Here is a 13207-nt window from a genome sequence, read left to right as displayed (position 1 = left end):
ATGGAAACTTGGAAAAAATGTAATTGTGAAACATTAAGAAGCTAATTAGTCTTTTGAGAACCTCTTGCTGTCTAATGCAGGCTGGATATGTTACACATATTTCAGATTATGCTTGTTTCTACAAATAAAATTACACTGTCACAAAGCTATTGAACTCTCCTTTTATCATATGTTTTGCAATACGATGTGCATCATGGAAGATCTGATATTCTGTGTTTCATTAGAAGGACATTTAATTAAAAAAATATACTATTCTCTGCTGAGACTGAGTTAGATCAACTCATTAATGTTTTTTATGTGATGTTTTTGTTTCAGAAAATATCACTCAATTGAATTAAAAATTATATTGGTTAATCCACTACAAAACTGCATTTTGCTCCTGTACAATGTGCAGATCAGTACGGTTTGGAATATTTGGAATTATACTCCCCAGTGGAATACAAATTCTATAATTGAATAAAATGTTATACCTGGGAAATGAAACTTCATAAAACTTCCATGAATAAGGTTCAACATTTCTATTAATCAACTGGCAATATTGAGAAAAAAATAGTATAATTTATAAGATCGGGCAAATGGAACTTATGTGAGAAATTTTAATTTCTCTACAAAATCTACATGGGTAGAAAACTGCTGTAATAACCATAACTTAGTAGTAGTACTAGTATTGTAAGAGTTTATATAAGTTGATATAAAATTGCCCTACAGATACATAGTGTATGCTATTCCTGTAATAATTGCACAATTCAATTATTGAAATTACAGTTTGTTTTAAAAGTAGACAATCTGTCTTTATGAAAGTATTTAAGTACTTTTGCAATTTGTAATAACATATGCAAAATATAGAAATATACACCGTGGCAATATCAAGAAGACTTTTATAGTTTTATAGGAGTTTAACAGACCTTGTTTTTTAGCTGTTTTTCATTTATAAAAACCATTAGAATGCATTTATTGATCATGGTATCTATCCAAATTTATGGTGTTAACGTTAAAAACTTAACAGTGACTTAGTACAGTAGGTGCTGCCTCTAGGGCCTGGGACAGATGTCACAACAAATTTAACTAATACACCTCTGTCTGGGGAATCGTCTTCAGAGATGTCCATTCATCCATAAATCATGTTCTTCGGTATGTCTTACCGTGACCACTTACGAACCCTCATAATGTTATTTCTTCAGAGATAAAAGCCAAGATTCCAAAAAAAGTACACACGATTTATAGAAGGCAAAATGCAAACACACAAAAAAGTAACTCTTATTTGTGAATTTTGCCATTACTTTTTAAACATATTAAATGATTCACAGTGGTATCTAAAAAAGGACACAAAAGCAGTTAATGTATGTCACATTTTATTATTTACAAATTAATTTAAGTAGACTATGAAGGTTCACATTCAATATTTTAGAACATTCTGTTTAGGTCTGTTCAAGTATTGCTCATCTAATTGCGTTTCTTAAATATTGTAAATTCTGTTTGTGTTACTTGAAAACAAATGATGTCCTACACTGAAATATCATGTTTTCTCATCTACTTCTGTCAAATGGAGTGCTAACAAAACAAAATTGTAAAGAGATTTTGATTGGCCCTGTGAAGGCAATGCTTAACTATGAAATGTTTTCCTTATATTTGTTTAGTATCCAAAATTGAAATATTTTAAAATTTAGAATTAATATCTACAGTATATAGATGGCATGGTGACACAGTGGTTAGAATTGCTGCCTCACAGCACTGGGGCCCTGGGTTTAATTCCTCAGGTGCTGTCAGCGTGGAGTATGTGCTCCATGTGTTTGCGTGGTTAATGAACTTCTGGGAAAATTGGCCCTGGTGTGAGTGTGTGGGATGAAAGTGTCATGTATATACTGTAAACTAGTAAAAACTAAAATATGTTCCCAAGGTTTCTAGTGTATTATACAGTATATTAGATTCTGAGTGGTTATGGGTTTCTCTTACAGGTGGTGTTTGTATTGCACAATCCCTTAAAATCCCTCGAGAGCCAAAACCTGGAGAATTTGACAAGATCATCCTGCGCTTGTTGGAAACCTCAAATGCTCGTGCTGTGATCATGTTTGCAAATGAAGATGACATCAGGTATGTTATTTAAACAACACATATGACAACATAAATTAACAAAACAAAAATTAGGCAATTAAAAGCTGGATGTAAACAAAAAAGGCTGTGCAGGGCAAAATGAAATAATAAAAAATAAAACAGTATATACACAAAGTGGATGTAATGAATGCACCTAGAAGATAACGATGAATGTAGAAAAATGCAGAACATCACATGCAGGTATCAGGACACATTTTAATAATTGATAGATCATAGGAAGCTGCCGATGTGTACAATACCAAATAACAGTGATAACAGCTAAAGTATGTATGTACATATGTGAATATTGTATATACGGAGCATCAAAAGAATTGTAGAACTTATAATTGCAACAGGGTCACAAAAGTTATTATCAAGAAGATGACAAAACGGGGTGGAGCGGTGGCCCTGTGGCTAAGGATTTGCACCTGCACCTGTGGTTGGAAGATTGCCGGTTCAAATCCCATGGTTGGCAGAGGAATTCTACTCCATTGGACTCCTGAGCAAGGCCCTTCACCCCCACTGCTCCAGGGGTGCTGTACAACGGCTGACCCTGTGCTATGACTGCAGAGGGTCAAATTCCTAATGCAAGAAATTGTATATGGCTAATAAAGTGATCCTATAAAACACTTTGTAGCAGGCTCACTGACATTCTATTGAACAAATTTGTCATCATTCAAATGTGCAATGGGGATGAAATACCATCCTGCTAGAACTTTGTCACAATAGGATGAGCATGTTTGGTCCCAAAGCTCAATCAGTGTAGTGCAATGCAGGCATTTTCCCATCAATTACCACTACTAATGGAGGTCTGTAGTAACTACAAACACTGATGTTGGTGTGTCTTTCTTCATATTTGAATCAAAATTGATGGAGCTTAGGCATATGCATTATGAGCCTGCTGATGGTGAATTCTGGTCTAGTAAATGTTCGATCTAAGTCTAAAGTCTAAGCCATATGTCTCAGTTAATATGTTGACAATTGTCTTAGGATCCATTTCTGTCAAGGCACATCAACAGTGTACAGGATCTTGATGACTGAAGTTGGGGCCATTTTAGTTTTAGACTGGAGAATAATTTATTGTCCATTTTGTAAATGAACTACAGTTCAACAGGGTGCTTGTCTGTTGTCAAATGGAATATGGTGCTCGGGAATATTGAAAACAGAGTTGTAGCAGCGATACCCTGTTGTTTGACTGCTGTTTGTACTACAGAGGGCTTTGTAATGGAACCATTAGTGAGATTGTGCACACATATCATCATAAAGGAGATTGTACATGATGGTTTTTATGACCTCTTAGTGTTCCACGTGGTAGAGGTCTGAAGGTACTATATAAATGTAAAGAATTGATTATACTGTTCTTTACATTGGATTTTTGATTTGATAGATCTTTAAAATGCCCCTTTCTAGCTTAGCTAGCTTTATAATTCAATTAAAAAGTAATGTTAATAATGTGGAAAATATCAATTTACAAGAATATGTACCATAACAAACACATATCTTATCATGTATATTTGTTACGTTAACTTTAAGTTGGAATATGTGACTGTATCTTCCAAAAACACTGATGTTAAAACACTTTAATAGATATTTCTCCTCACAAACAGAGCTCATTATATGGTCTATTAAATGTTCCTGTGATTGTAAAAGAATTTGGATCCCTGCAGTGCAGCATGCAATAATCAGCTTGAAGATGCTGCTGAAGAAGACTAATGAATATTTTATTTTTATTTTTGTTTGCAGAAGGGTGCTGAATGCAGCCAAAAGGAACAATCAGACTGGCCATTTCCTCTGGGTTGGTTCTGATAGCTGGGGCTCCAAAATTGCTCCAGTTGTACAACAAGAAAAGGTGGCTGAAGGGGCTGTCACAATCTTACCCAAAAGAGCTTCTGTTGATGGTAGGGAACAGTGAGAAATGTACCAAGTCTTTAGAGTGATCTTTGGGGCTCGCTTTATTGCATCCTGATTGGTATTCAAACAGGCAAACCAGGTTCAGCAGAAAATGCTTACATTTTTTTCCCTAGGAGGTTAAAAGATCAGTGTTGAAGGGAATTGGTAACAAACCGCATTCATTTATTTACACTGCATTCCCTCAAGCTCTAAAAGCAAAAGTGGAAACTCGTTATGCATTCCCATATATGACTCAGAGTGCTGCCATGCTTGTTATAGTTGATGTATTTTGTTCAGTCGCATGCCAAGTGGATGAATAGGGATTACAAGATAATGTTTTTAAAAGCTTTTTTCTATTGAACAGTTTAGATAATTGCATACTTGAACAGCTATTTTTGTGCAATAGGAAACTGTTGAGATAAATGAAAAGATGATGAATATTTTCAATTAAAAAATCCTGACACTGACCATAGCAATATTTGTAATTGAGCTTAATTTTACAAACTGAATTTTCTTCAGTGTTTCACCCTTTCTTCCTTTTTGTCCATTGCAGGATTTGATAGATATTTTAGGAGCCGATCCCTGGCTAACAACAGAAGAAATGTGTGGTTTGCAGAATTCTGGGAAGAAAATTTTGAGTGCAAATTAGGATCACATGCAAAGAAACTTGGGAGTTTGAAGAAATGCACAGGTACAGTATATTGAAATTTTATGAGAGACAGTAATGTGCTCACGAACAGTTATCAATGTGAAAATATTAACAAGAGAAAGGAATAGAAATAATAACACTTATAGATTGTAAACTCAAAGAAATTCTGAAGAGCTGGATGGGAAAAGTTTCAATAACTTATTTTATTCTGTTAATCTGGAGATTTTCTGGTGAAGATAAAAAAATTAATGTGACTGAAAAAGCATTATTAAAAGCCAGGAAAGTGTTGTGAAATAGTGTGTAGAAAGAAATGGGTCACATCTCTGACTGAATCATAGGTCTGTTGGACAGGCAAAGCTTGACATTTTTGACAAAAGGAAAAGGAAGCACAATTTCACTGGGAAAGTGAGCCAGTTGATGAATACTGTATATCTGTAAAGCTAGCTGCACTGTAGTATGATGACAGAATGGTTTCTGTACCAGAACGATAAGGTCCAAATGGTTATGACATAGGTGTTTCTAAAAATTACTTATCTCTGTCAACTGACCACCACATGAAAGTAAGACCTACAGAGTTACAATTTGTATGAAATATACAATTTATACTGCTTTATTATGTGAACTTTATCTGAAGGCTGTTGTCTGTTTTTAAGAGGTACTGTATGAATTATATTTCAAGGTACATTAAAATTGTTAATGTGCTTAACAATTACTGAATTTTCTCCAGTTTTGTAAGTTTTCATATTATTTTTACAGGATTTGAGAATTTTGGACTTAGGAGTATCAAATTCTGAGGTTTTGCTTGTATAAGTCAGATGGACTTTAATATGACAAAGGCACAACCCATAATGGTTTCAAGTGAAGGGTTTGGTTATAAATACAGTATGCAATACTGTATATGAATTGCTGCTGCTGACAAACAACTAACAATTTTATATTAATGAAAAATCTATGGAAAAATGCAATATAATACCATTTGATTTTTTGTGCACTTTCTTTTTTTTGTTGATCATTTGCACAGGCTGTGCAAAGAATCTCTTTTGCTCCAGAACAGAATTTGCCTCCATTTTCCTGGATATACCCAACAATTATAAAAAGCTAATTTTACAAAAGACAGCACCAATAAAAAAAAAATATTGATAATATTAATTTTCTTTTACAGTCATGGTACATTTTGGAAATTTTTCAGGAGCAAAACATTTAAAATCATCTTGCATCTTCTGAAACACTTAGCAAATTTCATATTAAAACTAATCTAAACTAAACTAATGATATCGAACAAGTTTTGTCCGGATGCTTGGGATAAGAATCAACAAGAGTACCACATCGCAGTCAGATGGCCTTGTTACACAAACTCCCTAGGTTACATACGGGTTTGGTTCCTCTTAAGGTAAACCAGATTTTACATTATTTGAAATGACCCTTTCTTATCTGTTGAGTGAATACATACAGTATAGAGAATTTCAATTCAAGATATTGCAATGATCCTCCCTTATTTGCTCTAGCTTTGTCTGCTACTGACAGGGACACTCCAGGGAAGGAGTGACAGGGTAGCAGAACTGCAGGGTCACCAGTCGCTTTTGTACGCTAATGGTTAACCAATGTACATGCTAATCATGGAATGGGATAGACAGAAAGAGAGAGAATGTAGCAGCAGCTAGCAGTCCTTGAGTTAAAGAAAGGAAACTTCCCTTGTTCTATAGCTGTAGACAAATTAAATAATGATGAATGAAAAAAAAAGTTTTAAAACCCTATGATTAGAATAAGCATCAAATATAACATACACTTAAAAAATTCACAATACATTTGCAATGCCACTGAAGTAGTGGCCGCCACTGCTGGCACAGCCTGTTGGAGAACTTTTTCACACTTCTTTCTCTACTTGTACGCACTCTCCCCCAAAGGGTGGTTCTGATCATGGCCCCCTTGTTGGTGCACCAGGAAACGTGACACACTTACTTCAAGAGCTCTGCTTCTGGACTCTCAGGCCAAGGGTCTCTCTCTAACTCACAAAACTATCATCTAGATGTCTCTTTCCTCTTCGCTGGTTGATTCCCGGGCCTCCAAAACCAATGGCCCTCATGGGGGACCTCCTACTCCCTCATTCACCTGGAACCTCCAGCTTCCAGATGTTACACTCATAGGGCCTCCTGCTCTCTTGCAGTTATTTTGGAGCCTCCTGCTTCTCCACTCTGTGACGGCTGTGGACTTCCACTCAGCCCAGTCAAGCCCCAGACTACCCAAGTCCATCTTCAGCCACTAGTGTCACCTCCTGACGTCACCAGGCTGGGTCTCATGCTCACACAGTCTTCAGTGCCTCACTCTCACACTGAGACATCCTACTGTACACTAACAAGATCAAGTCGCTTTAGCCTTGCTGCATGCTGAGACTTAATGCACTTTCCCAGTTAAAAGCTGTCAAACAACCTCTTTGACGCCTCTCTCTTGCATCTTAGGCCATGCACACTTTTGCAGCTACCAGTGCACTTTCTCCTTTGTCCTGCTAACTCTCACAGATTAAGAGTGTGCTCACCACAAAAGGTACTTACCATATTCAGAGTTAAGTGGCCAAAAACTTATTTAACAATAGGAGTAAAAGGTGAAAGCCACTTATCAACAATAAAGAAAAATAAATGGTATTCAGGCAGCCAAATTGGATTATAAAGAGTCCTATTTTCACATATATAAATCTTATTGGTATTAGAATTACACCTACAGTATAAAATTTGGAATTCACTTGCCAAATAGGCTATGAGCATACAGTATCTGATTGTATAAGGGTCATGTTTCTCAGAAAGGTTTATGATCTGTTGCAAATGTAAAAATGATCCTGGCAACTTTTGATTATTGATAAAATCTGCCAAGTTTTGATTATTACTATTATTATAATTATACTATTTTTACAGGACCCTAATTTATGTCACAAAAATACACCTTGAAGAAAAAAAATGTTTACAATCACTACAGTCTTTCATTTGTTGCTTGAGCTCTTTCACTTTCAATCAAACACCTTCAATCAAAGAAAATCTGCAATGGACAGTGAAGGATGGAGGTTGCACAAATTTACCATGCAAATTATTGAGGCTGAAAAATGTTTTACATTGGTGATGTTTTGATAGTTCAAATAAATCTGTAATATTACTTGTTGAAACTAATGAAATACATTCACTAACTTTTTTACACCCTCGTGGTTTTGAAGGTGTTGAAGCATTAGTACATTATTGTATCAAAATATATTGAGATTGTTTACGTTTGACATCTTACTGTACATTTTGCGGGCACAGGAATCCTTTAAATGATTGTGCTACTACATACATTGTTCTGAATATTTACCACAATCTGAAATTCAAGATATAAATATCTCAATAAATAAATATCTCAAGATATTTATTTAGAGTTATGTGGATAATTATGGACATATAGAGTAACAAATAATGATGATATGATTGCCATTATATTTTTTCAAAAGTATAGTTGGTAATTTTCTGAAGAAATCTCTGCTTATGTGGCAGCAAAGGCTGCTTATTGACAAATGAATGCATGCAATGTGGTTTTAGACTCTTAGTAAGAACCTCTACCTGTTGTGATTTTGAGGTGGATGATACTAAATCTGACATTTGCGTTTTTCCTCAAAGAATTTGATTAGTTCCATAGTTCCATGAAACAGATCTTTCCATGGAAGCACAATGCTTCAAAAGTGTGCATGCAAGAATCTCTAAATACGTGGATTTGTGCAATATTTAGTTTTGATGTAAACAAGAGAGGTTAATGGAAAGTATATGGAAAGTACGTCTACTCAATCCTGATAATACAAACGGATTGTTCAAGTTAATCAAAATTCTAGTTCTTGCACACCTTTTAACAGTTTCTTTAAACACAGCCAACTGTTAATTCACAAAATTGACGATCAGTAACATCTACTCATTTCCAAGCCAGTAATCCCTTTCAAACTGTGTGCTAACAAAAACTACATGTATGAGTATAAATAATTAACAAAATATGTATTTACAGGCAGCGAACTTTAAAGCAGCAAACATACAGATGGACAACCAAGTATATGGACAACCTGTATCTTATGGTTTTATTGTAATAACGTCTGTTTTGTAAACTAGGTTGAAAATATTAAGCTATATACAGTAGATTTATGGTGAAGTAGTTCAGGTGGGTAGCTGTGTCAGCATGCATAGGCTGCAAAGGAACAAGTAATAGGTTTATTCCATGCTGAAAAGAGAAGAAAGAAAACACAATGTTTCGGCCGTGGAGCCTTCTACAGGTGTCACCTGAAGAAGGCTTCACGGCTGAAACTTTATGTTTTCTTTCTTCTCTTTTCAGCATTGAATAAACCTATTACTTGTTCCTAGATATATGGTAGATCATCTGAAAAGCATTTTAGATTTAAGGTCCACATCTACAACTGGAAACAATTGTCTCTTTTTATTAGAAATAAATAGCAAAAATAAGGACAACCATATTCGCAACATATAAGTGTAATGCTACAAAGAGCAACTGGGACATTCACTGCTTTTATCTGAAGGGATTGTTACTGTTCCAATACAGTAGCTTGACATAATCAAAATAATTATTCAACCTCTGCCTCTCTGGATGTTCTCCAGTTCAATTGTTTTTTTAATTCAAATTTGCTTGACACAGGACTTCTGATATATTTATTTTGTCAGTAACAAAATGCAGTGAATATTTCTTGAAGCAAGCATCACATTGTGACAAGAGAACCAAATAGCAGCAGATCATGTTACAAACAAAATCAATACAAAATTGTACATATTATTGTAAATGTCACATGACTTCACAAACTCATTATTGTACAAATGAAAGAAAAAAACTTCATAGATTCAATTTTACAATTACTAATATGTGAAATTAAAACCTTCTAAGATTTCTAAGAGCCTAAATTCCACAGTTAATATAATTTAGTTTCACACAGGATTCTTGACTAAAGAAATTTAATTAAATTCATAATGTAATATATTTGTACTATTACCAACAAGTAATCCATAACATACGACCATGTTCTATAACACATACTTTTTTTTTTAAGAAATGGAAGACCATTTCTAGAAGACTGCAATTACTTTTATGTATGTTCTACATATGCAATATTGTAGATATGACAAATGTTATTGCAGGATATTTAATTCCAGCATACAAAACAAATGAACAGTACTTCGAGTCAGATTTTGAATTATTTACTCACCTTAGAGAAGGTTTAATGTTAAAATTGAATGCAGAGACCTAAAGGCTTCTGCAAATAAAAATGAATATTCAAAGTTTTATTATTAAGAAAAACCCAAGCTTCCAAAATAAATTAAGTCACAGCGCTTCAGAAAAATGTAAAATCATCATGACACTGACAACATTCTCGGGCTACTGGGTAGAATTTCCATGATGAGCCACATCAGGTGATTGGGTTAGAACTTATCTTGGTGCTAAGTGTATAAGAAAACAAATTATCTCCACCATGTTCAACATAATGCAGGTTCACTGACGGGATAAGCCTCTGCAATACTGGTCCCTATATACTGTATATAGGTGGATGGACTAGAGTGATTGGGTTCACTATTGGCTGCAGTGTACCACTGGGAAATTTAAATTAGTTTAGTTCATTCTGACTTGTATCCAAATACTTGAAGATAGTATGCCATTCCTCTTTCTGGACACCTTCTCAATCTTTTGTTTTCAATTGAACCAGCATTAATTTGTGAATGAGTTAGTTACACAGGAAGAACAGATGCAAAACATTTCTGTCTTCACAGTCTACTCACTATAGTATGTCCACAGTGAGGCAAACTGTAGGCTCAGAAAGTAATGAAGTCTGCCTTTATTTTGTGTGTTTCTCCTGTAGTTTGTAGACATTTAATCCTTTAGGTGATGAGCTTATTGATATGGATTTACAGAAGCTTTTCCATAAATTTGAATATTCAACCATAATATTTACCTGATAAACATAAGATAAACACATATTTCTGCAGTTAATCATATAATTGTTTTTATATTATCTGTAAATTAATTTAATTTCAAAATTAACTTTAAAATAACTTTGCATTTCTAGAAAGCCTTGAGGGAAAACTGACAGATTAGTTCAAAACATAATCATGTAAGTTTGATCATGATCCTTTTAATATTTATTACTATAATTTTTTAGGCCTTTAATATCTTGTCCAATTTAAGGGAATGTTAAAACAAATAGACTGCAAAATGCCTACAAATGGTTAGAAAAAAAATCAGAAAATAATAAGAATATTAATTATTAATTATGTTTTATAATGATACTAATATAACAGACGACAGGACACTCACAAAGAGTGCATGCTTTTTCAGTCATTGAAATATTTACACTCTACTAAGATTAAAAACTTTGAATTAGGATAAACAGAATGCCATGCTTAGGTCTTGCTTTTCTTCTATTAAAAGTGTCCGTATTCCAGGGCTGATATCACACAGCTGAGCCCAAGTGTTTCAGAACAAAAACTGAAAAGGGGTAACACAGGGCTTATCTGTTTGATTATGACTGAAGGTGAAGGCTCTGTACTTATTTTATGCCTGGAGAAAATTCTGCAAGAGAAAATATGGAGCTGGGAAAACAGCCTCTTTGGATAAAGTCACAGAGGCACTGACTTACCAAGCTTCCAGGTGACATTTTTAGAAGCATCAGGTTGTCAAAAAAATTGAGTACTTTTAGTCTTTTATTTTCCACTTGTTCATTCTGCTCTGACAGGTGGAAACTGAATTTTTAAATTCTCAAACAGATAAGACTACAAGAAGACCTTATTCAAGTATTCATAATCTATAATCCATAAATACATTATCAACGCATTAGATGTGTTAGTAACAAACCAGTAAGTAAAAGTAAGTGATCCAAAAGACACAAGTGAAAACTGAAGAGTAATGCATTTGAACCTGAGAATAGGAATTGTTTTACACAAAGGGTTGTGGGAGTAAAGAAAAAGCAGCAAAACTATTTTATTGAAGGAGAAATATCTGGATGATATCCTCAGATTAATTAGCTACTACTGTAGCAACCAAATGAGCTAAAGTAGACACATCAAACTGCCCTCTCATTTGCAATCTTTCTTATTCTTAAGGTAGTGCAAATATTTGCATTTATGTGTTTATGGTCAGATTTGTAGTCAGTTTTAGATAGTCTTATTTTTATTGAGTTATAAGTATAATTGAATTTGTCCCTTGTGTATCAAATTTCAAGCTCAACAAAAGTTGCTTCCTTTTAAAAGCAATTCAATATTTTAATTATGTTTTGTTTTATTGATGAGAATGAACAGTATTTAGAAATCAATGAAGAAGGGCTTTTTGTGTGGATACTAGATATGTCACAAGCTTTAAAAAATCTAAATTAATTTTACAAAGCTAAAAAGAAATAAATGGATTAACTAGATATGAAGTTAAATGGTATAAATTATCCTATGAATCGAAAAGATTGTAGTAAAGACTGTATAGAATATCACCTCGTGGCAACTAAAGTAATTATTTTACCAAAAATAATAATGCATACTGTATTTAGGACATCTAATAGTATTCCCTTGGCTTTTATTTATTTATTTTGGAGTATTTTCTTATCAAAATGAGGAATTTCCTTATTTTCCTTTTATTTCAGAACTTTCCATTAATTCTTGGTTTATTGCTTGCTTCCTAACTCCCTTAGTCAAACATGATATCCCAGACAAACCAAGACAGTTTATATTTACAGTTTAATACTTGGTACTCGCAAAATACTAGCCATTTAGGTACAGTATGATTATGGGAAATCTTTTTAACATCGGATATCTGGCTTTGTATGTAAGGCTTTCATGTATGGAAGATTGTCTGTTTTATATTCAAAATACAGTTTTAAAGTTTGTCTATGAAATTACCCCAAATGCAGCCAAGTGCATTAAAGCTTAGCTCTTCATACAGCCATCTAAGTCACTGGAACGTTTTAAAGGATGAAATTGTGGGAAAAAATTGCAAAGTTAAGCCTAATAATTTAGGCAATAAATTTTGCACTGACAGATATGGAACCATTTAGCCTTAAAAATGTGAAATGCTATCGCGTAATGAATATAAGCGGCCCATCTGAAAGAACTTCATATTTTCAGTTACTGATTTTACATTACATTAGTGGTAGCCTTCACGGTACCCTTGGCTGTTAGGCATCAGGACTCCCTTTTCACTCTTAGTGTAAGTGCTGCTTGGAGCTTTTGAATCCTGCCAAATTGCTTGAAAGATGGAGATGTCAACTTCTATGACAGCTAACAAACTGATTCTTCAATTTCTTATCACCTTGTTCTCACCAGCAATCATTTGGAACCACAGGTTAGAAATAATTCAATTTTCCCCAAATTGCCTTTGATCACCTTTTACAAATTCAGTAAAATGGCGAATCTGAGCCTAAAATTAAGAGCTGTATAATGTCTTAAATGTTTCTTGAAGTATTTCATTAAATCAATGCACAATGCACAAAGTAAATAGAAAACTGAACAAAATACAGTTTCAAGTATATTATGAGCATAGCAATATTAAATTATGCTGAAAGACTGGCCATGTTGTTCAGTTCTGAGAAAAAAA

The 13207-nt window shown here is 34.0% G+C and overlaps 1 protein-coding gene across 1 annotated transcript in view; it reads left to right on the top strand.

The window, feature by feature from the left end:
* The window catches only part of grm8a (glutamate receptor, metabotropic 8a), a 253084-nt gene that overhangs the window by 159123 nt on the left and 80754 nt on the right, over positions 1-13207 (top strand). Inside the window, exons 4-6 of the mRNA XM_088923627.1 lie at positions 1956-2091; positions 3835-3989; positions 4535-4672. Of these exons, the coding sequence (XP_088779753.1) occupies positions 1956-2091; positions 3835-3989; positions 4535-4672 (429 nt within the window). The remainder of the gene's footprint in view (positions 1-1955; positions 2092-3834; positions 3990-4534; positions 4673-13207) is intronic.

This window comes from Atractosteus spatula, chromosome 8 (genome assembly GCF_055471065.1).
Source record: "Atractosteus spatula isolate fAtrSpa1 chromosome 8, fAtrSpa1.hap1, whole genome shotgun sequence".
In the NCBI taxonomy this organism is placed as follows: Eukaryota; Metazoa; Chordata; class Actinopteri; order Semionotiformes; family Lepisosteidae; genus Atractosteus; species Atractosteus spatula.
This window is presented reverse-complemented; position numbering and strand designations above follow the sequence as displayed.